We start from the raw sequence: 19,276 nt of genomic DNA, 5'->3' as shown, positions 1-19,276 counted from the left end.
GGAAGACGTTGTGACTATCGGCTAGTGCTGGCGGTAGGGCTAGTCTATACGCAACTGTTCCCATTTTGTCCAATATCTAAAAGGACCTATGAATCGGGGACTAAGCTTGCCTTTCTTCCCGAACCGCTTGACGCCTTTCATAGGAGATATCTTCAAGAAGACTTGATCTCCAACTTGGAATTCCACATCGCGTCGCTTGGTATCCGCATAGCTTTTCTGACGGCTTTGAGCAGCCAGCATACGCTGTCTAATAAGCGTTACTGCTTCTTGAGCTTGTCTAACAACTTCGGGCCTTAGAAGCTGCCTTTCTCCTACCTCGTCCTAGTGCAACGGTGATCGGTACCTTCGTCCATATAGCAACTTATAAGATGCCATTCCGATCGTTGACTGGTAGCTGTTGTTGTACGAGAACTCGATCAGCGGTAAGTACTTGTTCCACGATCCTCCGAAATCAAGTATACACGCGCGTAGCATACCTCTAAGATCTGAATCGTACGCTTAAACTGCCCATCTGTCTGAGGATGGAAAGTTGTACTAAGGCTTAACTTAGTACCCATATCTATCTGTAAGTTTCTCCAAAATTTTGACGTAAATACTGATCCTCTATCTGACATTATCGTCTTGGGGATTCCATGCAATCGTACAATCTCTTGGATGTAGATGTCTGCATATTGGTCTGCCGTATAAGAAGTCTTAACCAGCAGAAAATGAGCCGACTTGGTTAGTCTATCTATGACTATCCAAGCATAATCATGCTGCTTATTCGTCTTTGGCAGACCCGTCACGAAGTCCATGGCTATATCGTCCCACTTCCATTCCGGTATGCTAAGCGGTTGCAATAATCCTGCAGGCCGCTGATTCTCTGCTTTCACTTGCTGGCATACCAGACACTTAGATACATACTCCGCTATGTCCTTCTTCATCCCTGGCCACCAATAGACTGCCTTGATGTCATGAGTCATCTTGGTAGACCCTGGATGAACTGAGTACGGGGTATTGTGCGCTTCTTCTAGGATTTTCTTCTTAATACTTTGATTGTCTGGCACGCATACCCGATCCTTATATCTCAATAATCCTTGTCTGGATATTGAGAAATCTGTAGTCTTGCCTTCTCTGACTGCATCCATATGTGGTGCTAGCGATTTCTCATGTCTCTGACCAATCCGTATGTCCTATTTGATTGGATAGACAAGTTAGCCAGCTTGCCTACAATCACTTATATTCTGGCACTAATCAGCTCCTGCTGTAGCGGCTTCTCTATTCCGGCTAAAGCTGCTAAATTTCCATAACTTTTCCTACTAAGTGCATCGGAAACTACGTTCGCCTTCTCCGGGTGGTATAGGATTTCGAAATCGTAATCCCTTACTAACTCCAACCACCGGCGCTACCTCAAGATAAGCTCCCTTTGAGTAAAGAAGTACTTTAAACTCCTGTGGTCCGTATAAATCTCACACTGTTCTCCGTAAGGATAATGGCGCCAGATTTTTAACGCAAAGACCACCGCTGCCAACTCCATATCGTGAGTTGGATAGCGTTGCTTATACTCCTTCAACTGACGTGAGGCGTAGGCTATTGCCTCGTCGTTTTTGCATCAACAAGCATCCCAATCCTAGCTTTGATGCATCGCATTAGACAATGAACTTATCGTCGGGTGTCGGCACACTAAGTACTGGTGTTGAGCAAGGATTATCTTTAAGCAACTGGAAGCTTTCTTCACACTTATCGTTCCAGTTAAACTTTTGTTGCTTCCGGGTCAGGTTGGTGAGTGGAGTGGCTATCTTAGAAAAAGCCCTCTACAACTTTCTATAGTAACCTGCTAGCCCTAAGAAGCTTCTTACTTCTGACGCGTTCTTTGGTCTAGGCCAATCCTTCATGGCCTCTACCTTCGATGGATCTACTGCAACTCCGTCTTTTGATATGATGTGCCCGAGGAACGCCACTTGCGAAAGCCAAAATTCGCATTTCTTTGAACTTGGCGTAAAGTTGATGCTCGTTCGATCGCGTCAAAATCATCCTTAATGTTCCTCGTGCTCTACTTCATCCTTGGAGTATACTAAGATATTGTTGATGAACACAACGACGAATTTATCCAAATAGTCTTTGAAGACCCTATTCATTAAGTCCATAAACGCGGCTGGTGCGTTAGTAAGACCCAAAGACATAACCAAGAACTCGTAACGTCCATAACGAGTCCTAAAGGTTGTCTTAGGAATATCTTCTCCCTTTACCTTGAGTTGATGGTACCCGGACCGTAAATCGAATACAGTCGCGCCTCGGAGTTGATCAAACAAATCATCAATCCAAAGTAGCGGGTATTTGTTCTTAATTGTTACTTTATTCAGCTCACGGTAGTCTATGCACATGCGCATACTTCCGTCCTTCTTCTTCACGAATAGTACCGGAGCTCCCCATGGTGAATGGCTTGGCCTAATGAAACCCAAGTCTAGGAGTTCTTGTAGCTGCGTCTTTAACTCCTTGAGTTTCGTAGGTGCCATCCGGTATGGTGCCTTAGAGATAGGCTCGGTGCCTGGTACTAATTCTATCATGAAGTCTATTTCTCTAGTTGGCGGCAATCCTGGCAAGTCATCGAGAAATACTTCTGGAAATTCTTGTATGACTCGAACATCTCCAACTTTGAGTGATGTCTCCTTCTCCACATTCGTGATGTTGGCTAAGAACGCTTGACATCCTTTCTCTATCCTTTGTTGAGCTTTGAGAGATGACACAAACGGGGTGCGTAATCCTGAAGCTTGTCCCATGAAGCATCGTCTCTGGCCGTCAGAAGTCTCGAACTTCACCTTCTTGCGTTGATCGTTGCGCCATGCCGTGCTAGCCGATCCATGCCTAGTATTACGTCGAAGTCCTTGATCACTAGCTCTATCAGGTCTCCTTCTAGTCCTATGTCCTCAATCTTGATCGGTACGCCTCGTACTATTCGTGATGATAGAACTACTTTGCCCGAAGGCAACTCGGTTACAAACCTAGTTCTAAATCTTTCACTAGGTTTGTCTAGTTTTTCTATCATTCCTAACGAGATCTATGAGTATACAGCTACCAATCAAGCGATACTAGAACATATACTATCGAGGATAGGATCTGACCTGTAAATCCTTGTTACTAGCATGGGTTCCTCCTTGGGTCAATGCAAAGAATTTGGTCTGGAACCATCGTTTAATCCCTCTTCTCCTCACTAACATTCCTCTGAATCCTTTCTACTTCTATTGCCGTTTCTAGAACATTGGCATAGGTAGTGGTTCCCAGGTTTGCTAACTCACCCCTAATTCCATCTTTGGTCTAAGTCCTCTGACGAACTTGGTCAACCTCGAAAAGTCGGTTGAGACCAACTCTGGTGCAAACTTGACTAATCTGTTGAACTGACGAGCATATTCTTCTACCATTAGCGATGAATGCCGAGGTGTAATACTTCTTGTGGAACGACTCCACAAATTTTGTCCATATCATGGTGGTGACATCGTTAGTCTGCTGAACTAAGTCCCACCATATTCTGGCATCCTTCCTGAGTGATGACGAGACTCAGGATATGCGGTCCGTATTACTGAGGTTCATGCGCGTAAGAATTGGCTTCACATTCCTTAGCCACTTTTCTGCCTCAAAGGGGGTCTATAGTCCCTTCGAAGTTTGGAGCGTGCTGCTTGCGGAACCTTTCATACACTGACTCCATATTCGGTACTAGATGTGGCGCGTGGTTCGTCACTGGCCATCCCCCATATGGACCAACTTGTTGGGGTGCTAGGGCCATTTGTTGTAGCTGCGACTGCGGTTGCGGCGGAGGCTGAGGCTGAGTCTGCGCCTGTTGACGTTGTTGCTGCAAGAGTTCCTCGACTTGTTGTTGCCGTCTAGCGATTTCCGCGGTGTTGTCAGATGGCGGTGTCGGCGTGTTGCGGCTAGTAGTAGCACGTACTTCTCTTCTGCGAACTGGAGGGCATCATTGGTCGTTGGAACAACGTTGGAGGCGTTTCCGTTGGTGCGTGCAGATCTTCGGAGCGACATCTTCACCAAAAGTTCTAACAGTCAAGAACTTGTTAGAACTTACCCTAATAGGCTCTAGGGCAAAAACTTATTCTAAAACAAACATATCTCGGACCTATTTATTATGACTTTTTATGAAAAATTATATAGGTCTTTATTTATTATTAGAGTGGGCTTCTATACTTAGAAAAACAAGTCATCTTTATTTTCTAGGTGTGTTTCTAATCATCCTATATGACTTAATTCTCAGGCTCGAAACTTATCTTTGTTCCAAAGTTAACCATATTGAGGGAGGGCTGGGATCAGTAAAATCGTTCCCACTACTAAGGCCCCCTAACTCTCAATAAGGAAACTTGGTTCATTGATTTGTATCCACCCTCACTGAACTTGGTCATTATTCATTTTATTTATTACTTATTATGATTGCGAAAATAAAATCAAACTCATACATGAACATAAAATAACATGAAATTAATTTGGAAAAAAAAAAATTTCACTTATTACAATCATAAAATAAAGAAATAAACAAAACAAACAATGAAAAACTAGCTATTCTTAAAAATCGGGATCTTCTACATCCGATCCTTCATCTAGCATATCATTATCTATCACCTTATAATCATCATTGTCTTAAGCCTCAAAATTTCCTCGGGGAAGATTCAAGAAGATCCTATGTTGTTGCTCATTAGTGAATTGAAACTCTAAATCATAGGTGAACTTAAGTATGAGAGAATAATATCTTAGGGCTGCTTGTAAGTCATCATCATTATTTATATTCTCCCATATTTCTTCTAAAGTTAAAATTGCTGAAGGAAAATCTTTTAAAAGCCTAATTACTAGGACATATTGTTCTGCAGCTCTCATCATGATTTGCTTAGACTCTTGAAGATGACCTATCTCTTTGTGGAACAAGATCAATCTTTGAGTGATCCTTTCTAGTGCTCCTACGGTGTTTCTTGGCTCCCTTATTCTTTTTAAAGCCTTAATGGCTCGGATATCCTCATTGCTTAAAGCTCCATTCATTCTTAACTGAAACATAAACACTAAAGTCGTTAGCTATACACATAGACAAAGTAACTTGTAACTTGTAACTTAAACACTTACTTGGCGGTCCGATTCGGAGCTTTGAGCATGTGTATCGAGGAGAACTTCATGCGAAGGAACCGTTTGCTCTGATACCAACTGTAATGACCCACTACTCCAGACTATTTGGACCATTAACGAAACTATACATAAAACTTACATTTTTACGAAAATACCATAATTTATTGAGTAACTTGCAAAATGAGAGTTATTTACAAACAAACAGAATACTAAGAAGGATTATGGGATCCCATTGTTTTAAAACAAAAGATGATTTAAAAATGAAAGACATTACATATTTGTTGCGGAAAATACACATAAAATCATAAAAATTTAAAAGGAGACTACATCCTCGAATCGAATAACGCTCGGCCCCTTGACTCCATTCACCATCGATACACATCCTCCAAGCGTCACGAATCTTACCGCCTCTAAAGCTTATTTTCCTGCACATAAACAGAAAGGAGTGAGCCTAATGCCCAGCAAGGAAAATCTAACACATAGTCATAAACATAAACATAATTTCATAATAACGTAAAGACATATCATAACACATAATTCACTTATTATAATGGCCATTATTACTTGGGGTCCCATAGACTAAACAAGCTTATGCCCATGAGATTAGTGGGGTCCTACCAGCTAAATAGGCTTCTGCCCACAATCTTTTTGGGGTCTTGTTAGTCAAATAGGGCATATGCCCAAGCCTACAACATACACATCAATAACATATTCATAGCATATGAAAACATAACACATAAAATAGCATAAACATAAACATATAGATTACACAAGCACATAACATATTAATTCTAGCCTATTTTCCTTACCAAAGTTACCGGGATTATGGACTGAGTTGGGACTTTTGGAACACTCCTAAAATCATAATGAACAAGAGTGAGTCTAAAGAAAGGAGATGAAATGAAAGTGATGGAAAGACTAAACCATAAAAACATACTTACCGACTTATAAGCTTAAGAACTTGGATTCCCTAACCAAAATAAGAATGAGGTTAGGAAATTGAGTAGAACACTAAGAGAAAGGAAACATAATACAGAAAGGAACTAGAGTTTGGTTACCTCAAAGATTTGCAAGATCAATCTAACCTTCACCGAAATACTATAGAACTCACTTCCCAAAGTGTTTGATAAGCTTATGATGTTTAAGCTTATAGTTTTTCCCCAAACCAAGTGTTTACACTCTCACACTCACTTAACACTAGCAGCCTCTGAACTTAGAGCAAATGGTGAATAATGGCTGGGTACTAGGTCCTATTTATAGAGTTTGGGAATGAAAATATCTTGATTTTACTTGAATAAAAATAATGGCTTTTTAGGTGAAAATTATTTGAATAATCGTTCAGCAGAGGCTGAAGACTCGTTCAAAAGATGCTGGACTGTTGAAGGAGTTTGAATGGCTGAAAGGAAATGAATTCAAAAGAGTTTGAATCCATGCTGAAGGAGGCGATATATCGCCTGGGCCAGTATGCCCGAGGCGACCGTGCATCGTCTCGTGTTTTCCGTATCTACGTGCTGCGATATATCGCCCCCTATAGCTGCGATATATCGGCACACGCTGAATATTTAAACACGAAATTACACATTTTTAGCTAAGTTTGAATGGAGTAAACAGCCTTGACTAAGCCCTCAACGTACTCAAAGCTGCTGACTGACCCTATAACATTCAAACTTTACTCTTTATTATATTTAATCCTCAAAAATCTTAATCCTTAATTACCATTCAAAACATGTGCTTAAAATCCTATTGGTTGATGTCTAAACCTTATAATATAATAATATAATCCTTAATATCAGTCACATTAGTCAAACCTTAGGTTATACTTAATATTCTTAAACTATAGGTTAAACTTAGAAAATCTATAAGTACTACTATGAGTGTCCAAATAACTCCCGGTCTGAACCAAAAATCCAAAGTAACAAAGATAATGCTATAAATACTATCATACTACTATCTATCTTAGCTAAGTAAAGTTCTTGGACTCAACACCTCCCTTTATGAGGACAACCATTATTGTTTTGATCGTCCATATTCGAAGCTATTAGAGTATTTTTGAGCTGAAGTTGAGCTTCTAACAAGGTATTTTCAATGTTTTCTTGCAAATTTATTCTGTGTCTTTTTTTTTAATCTTAACTGAAAATTAAAATTTAACAATGTTAATAGATGCAAGTAAGTGTAAAATATATTCTGTTTTTTTTCGTTGTATATATATATATATATATGTATTCATTGTTTCACTTAACTTATCCATGCATCCAATAATGATTATTTTAATGCTTTGATTTTAGTTCATTATCATGCATTGTATCTGTTTGACAAAATACTTCAACTGAAATTCAATTGTATAGTATTAAGAATAAGGATTTTATTACTCTTTTATTGAATTGATTTTCATGCCTTGTAAGTGTTTGACAAAATGTCTTAACTAAATTGCAGTTTGTATAATCTTGAGAATATGCGATTTTAATTCAATATTATTATATTTATAGGACATTAAATTCCATGATTAAATGTATGAAAATGTCTTCAATATTATGTGTTTTGTTTGTTCTTTTTTTTTATATATATATATATTTTTTAAAGCTGGAAGTGTTATTTTAATAACATGTTGTTTATATCTTTTGCTTGCTTTTTATGTAAGACATGGCAAAGAAAGCTCGTATCAAGAAGAAGAATAGGAAATTAGGTTATTATCATAAAAAATTGAATGTTTTCAAGGTAATTTTACATTGTTTATATATGTTTCTTTTTTTGCTTTAAAAAATAAAAGAAGATAATGTTTTCGATTTAATTATTTGTTTTCTATTTTTTTTATTTTTATGTGCAGAATTTAAGTCCAAATAAGCTAATTTTTGCTAAGAATCAAATGAAAGTTAATTTTCAAGATCATCAACTCAATTTCCGTTGTATCGAGAATTCTCTAACTGATGCTCAATTTGAAAAGTTAAAGGATTCATGCTTGGGATTTCTCTTAGATATTAATAGTAACCTAAAACTTTGTTCCATGATTGTTCATTCTCTAATTCTTCAAGAGGAGGGTAGCTCTAGTAGACAAGACATCCGAATGAACTTTGGAGAGAAAAGAGCAAAATTTGGAATTGAAGAATTTGCTCTAATAACTGGTCTAAATTGTTCCCAACTTCCTACTGATGTTGATCATAGTGTTCAACCCAATAGATTAATAGAAAAGTATTTCTCTGGGAAATCATCAGTCTCAAGAAATGACTTGAAAAACCTTCTCATGTCTTCAAAATTAGATGACGAAGATGCCGTTAAGATAGCTAAAGTACATATTGTGCAAAATATTTTAGAAAGTAAAAGAGGTGACAGGTTTGTTGATGATTTTGTTTTAAAATTGGTTGATGATGAACAAAAGTTTGAGAATTATCCATGGGGTCGTCGTTCATTCAATGAAACTATTGGGAGTATTTCAAGTGTTTTGGATTTGCAAAAAAACAATTATGAGTTGTGCAGCTTCCCTGTGGCTTTCCAAGTGTGGGGTTATGAGGTTATTCCATCATTGGGATCTTTGTTTGGCGCTCGTGTAAGTTCAAAAATCCCTAGAATCTTAAATTGGAAGTCAACTAAAGTGAACAATCTCCGATCAATTTGGTCTAAAGTTTTCCAAAAATCAAAAGTACGTATTCATATATATATTTATATTTTTAGTATTGTTCTTCAATTAATTTCAATTGTTGTACTGTTAACAATTTTGTTTTGTTCATTGATTTTCTTATTTTTATGTATATAGGTTGATTATGTTTGTTTGTCTCCATCTAGTGCGGAAAAAGAGTCATTACACCTTAATGGTATGTTTACTGACACAGTAATTCTTGAAAGAGGAATATACATGGATGCAAACAATCACCCCTCAATGATGAGTAACAAGACAAAAAGTAGCTCAATTGATGAAGAAATTATTTCAATGTTGAAGGTATATTTATATTATCTACTATTTTTTCATAATTTTATAATGTATGTTCTTTTTTTTTTTTTTTTTTAGGTCTTGCGGTTTATATTTTAGTATATATATATATTTTTTCTAATTTGTTCTATCACCTATGATTTTTTTCCTAGGAACTCAAAGAGGAGATCATTGAAATAAAAAAAGATGTTGTTGAAATTAAAAGTGGGATTGGTCAGATTAATATATGCATGGCACAAATTGATGAGAGAACGAAAGATACAGATGCCATGAAGAAACAAATAAAAGATTATGAACAACTAATTAAAAAATTTGTGAAACACAATGATTTAAAGAAATGCATACATGACGAAGGAGAACAAGTGAAAGAGAGAAGCAAAAAACGTTTGAAATATGTGCAAGATTCCAAAGTTTCAGAGAAAACTAGAAAGTTATCTGCTCAAGAGGATTTGCAAGCATGCATAAATGATTTGTTAAGTGGTGAAATTCTTCTACGTAGTCCTGAATGTGTTCCTCAACCAAAGGTACAAATTTAAAATATTATATATTTTTCAATAAAGTTTTGTGTTAATTTTCATTTAATTACCATGTTTTTAACTTTCATCTTTTATTATTTGTAGGAATGCATGAATTTTGCAAGCAACGCCCCTATTGAACAAAGAGAAAATTATAATAAGAGGAGCATACATGGCAAGCAACCACCAAATATTTCTAAAATTTTAGAGAAAATAAAAAAACCTTCTACACTGTTGAGATCAACTGGCGAGATTGTTCCTAGCAATCCAAAATGCATTCCTCCTTCTTTGTCAATTGTAAAAAATGCCCCACAAGTATAAACTTTGAATTTGATGATACTTGCGTAATCATGTATTAATTTTTTTTTTTTTAATTGTAGTTGCTGATTTTTTTGATATGTAGGTTGTCAATGAAAAATTCTATCAAAAGGAAGAAAATATTGCAAAGAACTTTAGAGGAACAGAAGAACAAAAAGAAGTAAAAGAAGTGAAGCAAATGAAAAGTGATCATGATGATTCAAGTGCAATCATGGCTTCCCCACCATCCATGACAACTATTGTGGAACCAAGTGAATTGCTTTGTTCTTCCATGAACTCTTCAGAAGCAAAGAATACTTGTCATTTCTTAGGCAGATTTCCATTTGAGAGTGAATATGAAGTTATGCCTGTTCCAGAAGCAATTTCGTTCTTCTTGGAGTGGTACACTCATGGTATGAATAAGAAAAGGTAAATGAATTGTCTTTGTGTTTTCTTTTCAATTTTTTTTTATTATTTTATATATATCTTTTTATAAATGTTTGTTGATTTTGTAGAAGTAAATCATCTCCATATGCTGCATTTCATGCCAAATTAAAATCACCTTTATCATTGGGAGGAATAGAAATTGACAACAAAAAGTGGTTCTTTGATTTGTGTGATGCAGAAGGTCTCATCAATAACGATGTAAAATTTTATACTATCTAGCATTTATTATTATATTGTTCATACTTTATATTGTTTTCATTTTCAATTTTGTTATGTTATAATTGAATTATATATTTTATGTTTTTTTTATATATTTTTTTTGCAGCATATTGATATATCTTTTTACTATTTGCAAAAGAAGGCATTGTCTCATACTTGTTATCCTTCATTTCGGAAATGTACTACAACAAGTTGTGTTTTTGATCACTACATGACCCTAATTAGTTGTGATGAAGCTCATTTAAGGAAGATGATTTCAGATGTAAAAAAAAATGATCAACATAAAAGGATAAAGCATCCATGTCCCAAAATGAAGGCTATTATTGATTTCATTCTGGGAAAGATATTGAAATTTGGAAAATCATGGTTTGAAGTTGACTTTGTTTTCATGCCATTTCTTATTCCACAAGGAAGGGGGATTTATTTAGATCATTGGAGCTTAGGTGTTTTACATATAGATAAAAAGATTATCTATATATATGACTCATTTAATAGTCCCAATAACGAAGATGTTGAAACACACGTGAAGAAATATTGCAGAATTCTTCCATTCATTTTGGATTATTTGGGCTTCCATGAAAAACGTAAACATTATGCACCTATGTGCGAGGATTTTAGGTTCTCATGGGTTGAATCTCCTTTTCAGGATAACACGTGAGTTTGTTAAGATTCAATTAATTTGTATGCTGAGTTTTTATTTTCTCCTCAATTTTTTCTGTTGAATTTTGTTTTTACCAATTTGCAGGTTTGATTGTGGTATTTACGTGATAAAAATGGCTGAGTTGTTAATGATGGGGATGTCTCCATTCAAAATTGGTCCAAACAATGTTGTTGATATGAGAAGGAAGATGGCCTTAGAATTTTGGGATCATGGGTACAAGAGGAAGCACGGTCATGAAACTCCAGCAGAGAACTTGTGTCACGTATGAACACAATAACAAAATATGATTCTCAATACTTTTTGTTTTAAGAATGTTTTTAATGCTCATTGACCCTTGAAATCAAGAGTTGTGGAACTCTGAGTTTTTGTGCTTGATATCATAAACTTACCATATGAGCTTAGCAATGAGAATTACTTCACAAGTGGTACTAATCTTTAACATATGAGTTATAATTAAAGTCTCTTTAAACCACAATGTTTTAAATTTAAACTACTAAGTTTTATATTTAAACCCCTATCCTTTAAATGTAAACCGTTTGTCTAAAAATTTAAATAGCAATTATTTTTCTTGAACAATAAACATTGTAAACTCCTAACCTTTAAATTTAAACCACTTTCCTATAATTTTAAACAATAATCTAAATGGCATCAAACTTTGAACCACAAGACTAAATGGCATCAAATTTTGAACCACAATGCTAATTGGCATCAAGTTTTGAAAAATAAAATATAAATTGTTATCTGTTAAGCTCTACTTATAAATCAAGTCTCTTCAAACCACAATGTTTTAAATTTTGAACCACAATGCTAAATGGATTCAAATTTTGATTCATAATTTATAAAGTTATATCCATTAAGATATATTTATAATTGAAGTATCTTTAAACCACAATGATTTAAATTTAATCCAATAAGCTTTAACTTTAAACCCCTAAACTTTAAAATTAAACCTCTTATTTAAAACTTTAAACCCCAGACCATATGGCATCAAATTTTGAACACATGGCTAAATGGAATCAAATTTTGAACCATAATTTATAAATTTTTATCCATTAAGCTATATCTATATTGCAAGTCTCTTTAAACCACTAAGCTTTAAATTTAAAACACTAAACTTTAAAATTAAACCTCTTTAATCGCGATTTTAAAAAATTTATCCATTAAGCTCTATTAATAATCCAAGTCTAATTAAACCACTAAGCTTTAATTTTCAACCGTTTTGTTTTAAACTTAAACCACTTACCTAAGAATGTAAACCTCAAACCAAATGGCATCAAATATTGAACAACTAGGGTAAATGGTATCTAATTTTGATCTCAAAATTAAAAGTTTTATCCATTAAGCTATTTTTATAATCCAAGTGTCTTTAAACAACTAAGTTTTAAATTTAAACCGTTAAGCTTTAAATTTAAACCCCTTACCTAAGAATTTAAACCCCTAAGTTTTAAATTTAAACCACTAAGCTTTAAATGTAAACCACTTTCCTAAAACTTTAAACCACAATGCAAATGTCTTCAAAATTTGAACCACATGGCTAAATGGAATTAAATTTTGAACCACAAGGCTAAATGGTATAAAAATTTTATCCATTAAGCTCTATTTATAATCCAACTCTATTTAACAAACTATGTTTTAAATTTAAACCTCTAAGCTTAAAATTTAAACCCCTATGTTTTAAATTTAATCCTTTAGGCTTAAATCATAATAATTATAATCTAATTAACAATTTCACTCAAAGTTTAAATCCTTAGCCTTTAAATTTAAGTAAATAGGCTTAAATTTTAATCAAAGTTTCATTATTTGTCAAAATTTAGAGCTCATGTTCTGATTGCCAATGAAAAAAAAAATTGTATTAATAGAAGTTATATGCTCTGTGCGCCGCGGCCCTAATAAACTAGTGCCGCGGCGCGCAGAGAAAACAAGATCAAATATGTCTTTTTTCCCTGGGCGCCGCGGCTCTGATGGTTCATAGTGTCTGTGAGCCGCGGCGCAACCCCAAGCTTAAAACCACAATATTTTCAATTTAAACCTCTAAGTTTTAAATTTAAACCCCTAACTTTTAAAGTTAAACCACCTTCTTAAAATTTTAAACCACAATATAAATGGCATCAAATTTTGATCCCTAATGCCAAATGGCATCACGGATTTTGATCCACAAGGCTAATTGACATCAAATTTAAACCAAAATTTTTAAATTTTAATCCATTAAGTTCTATTTATAATCCAAGTCCCTTAAAACCCCTAATTATTAAACTTAAACCGTTAGTCTTTAAATTGAAGCCACTTGCTTAAGAATTTAAGCCACAAACCAAATGGAATAAAATGTTGAACCCCTAGGCTAAATGACATCAAATTTTCAACCACATACATAAATGCCATAAACTTTTGAACCAAAATTTATGAATTTTTATCACTTCAGCTCTATTTATAATCCAAGTCTCTTTAAACCACAATATTTTAAATTTAAACCCCTAAGCATTAAATTTAAACCCCTAAGCTTTAAATTTAAACCACTTGATTAAAATGTTAAACCACAATATAAATGGCATAAAATTTTGAACCACAATTCCAAATGGCATCACGGATTTTGATCCACAAGGCTAATTGGCATCAAATTTAAACCAAAATTTATAATTTTTAATCCATTAAGTTCTATTTATAATCCAATTCTCTTTAAACAACAATGTTTTTAATTTAAAACCCTAAGCTTTAAATTTGAACATCTTTTTTAAAAATTTAAACTACAATCCAAATCGAATCAAATAATGAACCCCAACGCTAAATGACATCAAATTTAAACCACAATCTATAAATTGTTATCAAATAAGCTCTTTTCATAATCCAAGTCTTTCTTAAACCTCAATGTTCTACATTTAAACCCATAAGCTTTAAGTTTAAACCACTTGACAAAAAGTGTTGAACCCCACGGCTAAATGGCATCAAATTCAAGGCTAAATGACATCAAATTTAATCCAAGATTTCTAATTTGTTATCAATTAAGCTCCTTTTGTAATCCAAGTATCTTTTTAACCCCAATGTTTTTCATTTAAACCCCTAAGCTTTAAGTTTAAACCACTTTGCCTAAAAATGTTGAAGCACAAGGCTAAATGGCTTTAAATTTTGAACCATAATTTATAAAAAAAAAAAAAAAATCCAATAAGCTCTAATTATAATTCAAGTTTATTTTAAACCACAATGTCTTAAATTTAAACCAGTAAGCTTTAAATTGAAACCCCTAAGCTTTAAATTTAAACCACATGCTTAAAATTTTAAACCGCAAGCCTTAAATGACTTAAACTACGAACCATTAATCTTAAATAGCAATTAAAATTTAATCCACATGGTTTAAGTTTTAATCTTTTAGGCTTAAATCATAATAATTATAATCTAATTAACCATTTCATTCAAAGTTTAAATCCTTAGCCTTTAAATTTAAGTAAATAGGCTTAAATTTTAATCCAAGTTTCATTATTTGTCAAAATTTAGTGCTCATGTTCTGATTGGCAATGAAAAAAAAAATTATATTAATAGAAGTTACATGCTCTGTGCGCCGCGGCCCTATTTAAATGGTGCCGCGGCGCGCAGAGAAAACATGTTCCAATCTGCCTTTTTTCCCTGGGCGCCGCGGCCCTAATGTTTCGCAGTGTCTGTGCGCCGCGGCGCAACACCAAGCTTAAAGCCACAATATTTTCAATTTAAGCCACTTGTTTAAAATGTTAAACCACATTATAAATGGCATCAAATTTTGATCCCTATTGCCAAATGGCATCACGGACTTTGATCCACAAGGCTAATTGGCATCAAATTTAAACCAAAATTTATAAATTTTAATCCATTAAGTTCTATTTATAATCCAAGTCTCTTAAAACCCCTAATTATTAAACTTAAACCGTTAATCTTTAAATTGAAGCCACTTGCTTAAGAATTTAAGCCACAAACCAAATGGAATAAAATGTTGAACCCCTAGGCTAAATGACATCAAATTTTGAACCAAAATTTATGTATTTTTATCCATAAATTTTTTGTTTCATTCTGAGCGCCACGGCTCTAATGTCTGAAGGTTCTGTGCGCCGCGGCGGGTAAAATGGCACTTGCCTAAACGCTTTATAATCCAAGTATCTTTAAACAACAAAGTTTTAAATTTAAACTGTTAAGCTTTAAATATAAACTACTTGCCTAAGAATTTAAACCACTAAGCTTTAAATTTAAACCACTTTCATAAAACTTTAAACCACAATGCAAATGGCTTCAAATTTTGAACCACGTGGCTAAATTGAATCAAATTTTGAACCACAAGGCTAAATGGTATCAAATTTTTATCCATTAAGCTCTATTTATAATCCAACTTTATTTAACCAACTATGTTTTAAATTTAAACCCCTAAACTTAAAATTTAAACCCCTATGTTTTAAATTTAAACACCTTGCCTAGAAATTTAAATCGCAAGCCTTAAATAAATAAGATTAACTGATAAATTTGTCATAATTTAAAGATGATAATCTATCATCTTTTATCACCTTTTTCTATCAAATTCATCTCTCACTAATATCAATTCCTATTTTTCATAAATTAAATAGATAATAATATAATAAAAAACAAATGTACTTTAATAAATGTATAAACATTCTTATCCACAAGTCCACAACGCAACAAATATGTATAACATTGCATCTTTATAGTCTTTAGACTGCAACAGATAACAACAGTTTATGCTTTCATGCATAATGCACTGTTCTCAAGGACAATAATCAATCTCAATGATCATGATATGTATGCAATTCACAACTCAATGTTATCCTTATTTTAGAATTGGTTGGCTTTTACAATTCTTTCTATTATGCCCCAATATTCCGCAATTTCCACACTTGACTGTTCGAACATGCTTGGGAAATTCTCCTGTTGATGGAAATCTTTTTTTCTTGGGACGTCCTTGTTTTACTTTGAATTTTGGAGCTTTCATGCTATCTCCTATAATTTCATCTGGGACACTCCAATCATCTTTATCTGGAAGAGGATTAATTGATCCTGCATATGTCTCTTTCAAAACAGAATTTTTATACCAATTTGAGCAAAATTTGTACTTGTCCAAGTACTTGCTTTCAATTGTTGCAATAGCATGTGCACATGGAATTCCCTCTAGTTGAAATTCATTACATGTGCACATATGTTGTTCCAAGTCGACAACAAACACTCGATCACCATATGTGACACTAGATTTCATTGCATCAATTGCATCTACCTGTGAAACAATACAATTATTAAGCAATAAATTTAAAATCCTAACAAAAAGAAAATAAATGTAACTTTAATAACATACCTTCATTCGAAATGCCACATCAAGTTTGATTTCCATTTCATCATTTGCCCATTTTGTCACCTCAACAAATTGGTTAATTGCTGCTTCTTTTCTTGTTGAAAACCATCTTTGAAGCATCTCTCTTATAGCTTCTATTAACGACGTTATAGGCAATTCTCTCGCATGCACAATTGCTGCATTTATAGATTCGGCAATGTTACTTGTAAGAATGTTATACCTCTTCGTTGGAAAGAATGGCCGAGCCCATTTTTCTGGTTTTGCTTCCAAAAGATAAGTAGTCATTTCAGGGCTAATTTTCTGTAATTCAGCCATGGCAGAATAATATTCTTGAGCTGAGTACGCTCTTGAAGCAGTTTCAAATATGGCATGCACATGTAATCCCCTAAACTTAGTCCTTAGATTTTGCTTCAAATGATAAAGACAAACTCCATGATATACACCAGGATACACTTGTTCAACTGCATTTTTTATGCTTTTATGCCTGTCAGATACTATGCATAAGTTTTCTCGTTCTCCTATTGCTTCTTTTAGTCTTGTAAAGAACCATATCCATGCATTGTCATTTTCTGAATCCCCAATTCCAAAGGCGAGAGGAAAAATTTGATTGTTTCCATCTTTAACACAAGCTGCATACAGTGTACCTCCACATTTCGTCTTTAAAAATGTTCCATCTACCACTATAACTGGTCTACATTGCTTCCATCCATCTAATGAAGCCCCAAAAGCAATAAACATGTATTTAAACCTGTAAAATTTAATTAAAAAAACAACCAATTCCTAGAGATGTAAGATATGGATTGTAATCAGTAAAGCCTTTAATATAGGAATGTGAATCATAAATATTATTCATACCTGTTTTCTTCATCTTTACATACTCGTGTGATAGTTCCTGGGTTGGCCAACTGTAGCATATACAAATATGAAGGCAACAATGCATAACTTTCCTCATTTGACCCTCTAACATCATCAGCTGCAAGTGTTTTTTCTCTCCAAGCTTTATTGTATGTTACACCTACCCCATGTTCATCTCTCATGTCTCTTATTATTTGCCTTGGTCGATAGGTTGATCCTGGGTCACGAAACTTCTCTTTGAAGTAACTACTGATGACTTTTGCACTTGCTTGTCTATTTTCAAAATTTCTGTGATTTAAGGAGCATGTGTGGTGTTTATGGTATTTGATAACTCGAAAGTATTCTGATACTTTTGAGCTTCTTGCACGTACATACCAGCCACAATTCTCATCTATGCATTTTGCCCAAAATGCTTCTGAACATGATTTTTGAATTCTGTACTGAAAGTGTTTCTTGATGGCTATTTTCGCAAGTGTATGTTTTAGATCAGTCTTATTCTTGAAAACATAATTGAGTCTTATGTCTTCAATCTCCATATTCGGCAACACATGGAGAGGTGATTGAGCTTCTTGCCCGTGTTCTGTAAATTTGTTGGATTCTTGTGTTGAGGCGCTCTTCATTTTGCTAGTGCTTGCAGTATTTGTATTGGGGTCTGTGAGAGTCAAACTTTGACTTGTTGCATTGCTTGCTAAAGCAGATGGAATGCTAGCTTCTCTTGGCAAAGAAATTTTTTGATTTCTCTGTTCTACTTCAACGATGAGAGGACATTTTTTCAACTCTTCCACAGTCTTGTTCAAGTTTAGATAAACTTGTAAATTCTCATCACTTTCTATCTTCATTCCTTTGCTTGTATCCATATTTGCATCAAAAATCAAGTTTGTTGAAATCAATCTTTCATTCAATCTGAGCTCTTTGTATATCTTGTTTACCAATTCCTCATACTTGATATCCTTTTCCACCATCAATATTTTCACTTCATGATCAATGTATTTGTTGTTTGCATTCCATCTTCCGTTAAAAACTACAAATAACATTATCTTATCCATTCCCTGCAATAAAAAATAACACAACCATGAGAGCTTATTGCTTTATCTTGGATAGAAATTAAAAAAAAAAAAATCAATTCAATATACTTTTTCCCTTAACTTCACTCATCTCAAGGCAAACACAATTTTTGCAAAACTAAGTGTCAATAATATTTGTGACTCAATAAGAAGAATCAAAGTAATGCAAAAGATGTTTTATCGTGAAGATGAAGATAATAATGTTATTTTACAACAAAATTTAAACCTCAAACATTCAATGGCTAAAAATTTAAACTAATACTTTCTTAATTTACAACATTGTTCTTAAAATTAGGATTCAATGTGCTGAACAACAAAAACATATTTTTTAGGATGCTGGAAATAAACTTAAAATATGAACAACTAAACTTAAATAGCATCAAAATTTAATCCACAAGGTTTAAGTTTTATTCATTTAGGCTTAAATTATAAACATACTCTATTTTAATCTATATAATGTAATGTATGAATCTAATATAAAATTTTTATAATTTTAAACCAAATGTCTTAAAACTTAAACCACTATTTATAAATCTAAACCACAAGACTTAAATGACATCATATTTAAACTACAATTTATAAATTTTTATTCATTTAAGCTTAAATTATAAACCAACTATCTTTAAACCCCTAAGTTTGAAATTTAATCCATTAAGCTTTAAATTTAAACCACAATGCTTAAAATTTAAACCACTTGCTTTAAAATTTAAACCGCAAGCCTTAAATGGCTTAGATCAAATGTCTCATGGCATTTTGTTTGGTAAATTGTAGACACCCCAGCTAAGTTTGAAAAGTTCAGCTACTTGGCTAAAATCAAAGCTTGAAGGTTCCAAGAAAGAATTGAAGGCTAAAGAAAATTATTTGAGCAAGCTGGAAAGGAGCTATGCA

The 19,276-nt window shown here is 33.8% G+C and overlaps 2 protein-coding genes across 2 annotated transcripts; both read right to left on the bottom strand.

The window, feature by feature from the left end:
• Positions 1-15,741: 15,741 nt before the first annotated feature.
• On the bottom strand, positions 15,742-17,211 carry LOC133816483 (uncharacterized). Its single transcript, XM_062248948.1, has 2 exons — positions 16,473-17,211; positions 15,742-16,394 (listed from the first exon to the last, which is right to left on the bottom strand). Exons 1-2 carry the CDS (start codon positions 17,205-17,207, stop codon positions 15,954-15,956), a joined length of 1,176 nt encoding a protein of 391 aa, XP_062104932.1. The 5' UTR covers positions 17,208-17,211; the 3' UTR covers positions 15,742-15,953.
• A 103-nt stretch (positions 17,212-17,314) lies between these two features.
• Positions 17,315-18,370, bottom strand: LOC133815058 (uncharacterized). The gene has a single exon (XM_062247945.1). It carries the CDS (start codon positions 18,368-18,370, stop codon positions 17,315-17,317), a length of 1,056 nt encoding a protein of 351 aa, XP_062103929.1.
• Positions 18,371-19,276: the final 906 nt, after the last annotated feature.

Source organism: Humulus lupulus, chromosome 2, assembly GCF_963169125.1.
Source record: "Humulus lupulus chromosome 2, drHumLupu1.1, whole genome shotgun sequence".
Classification (NCBI taxonomy): Eukaryota; Viridiplantae; Streptophyta; class Magnoliopsida; order Rosales; family Cannabaceae; genus Humulus; species Humulus lupulus.
The sequence above is the reverse complement of the archived record's forward strand: the minus strand, read 5'-3'. Positions and strand labels throughout refer to the sequence as shown.

What these genes read in the sequence shown, in the direction of transcription:
- LOC133815058 (XM_062247945.1), bottom strand. Translation starts at nt 18,370, where the DNA reads ATGGATAAGATAATGTTATTTGTAGTTTTTAACGGAAGATGGAATGCA.
- LOC133816483 (XM_062248948.1), bottom strand. Translation starts at nt 17,207, where the DNA reads ATGTTTATTGCTTTTGGGGCTTCATTAGATGGATGGAAGCAATGTAGA. An exon ending in ATGTGGCATTTCGAATGAAG is followed by an intron (nt 16,395 to 16,472) that starts GTATGTTATTAA and finishes ATTGTTTCACAG; the next exon opens with GTAGATGCAATTGATGCAAT.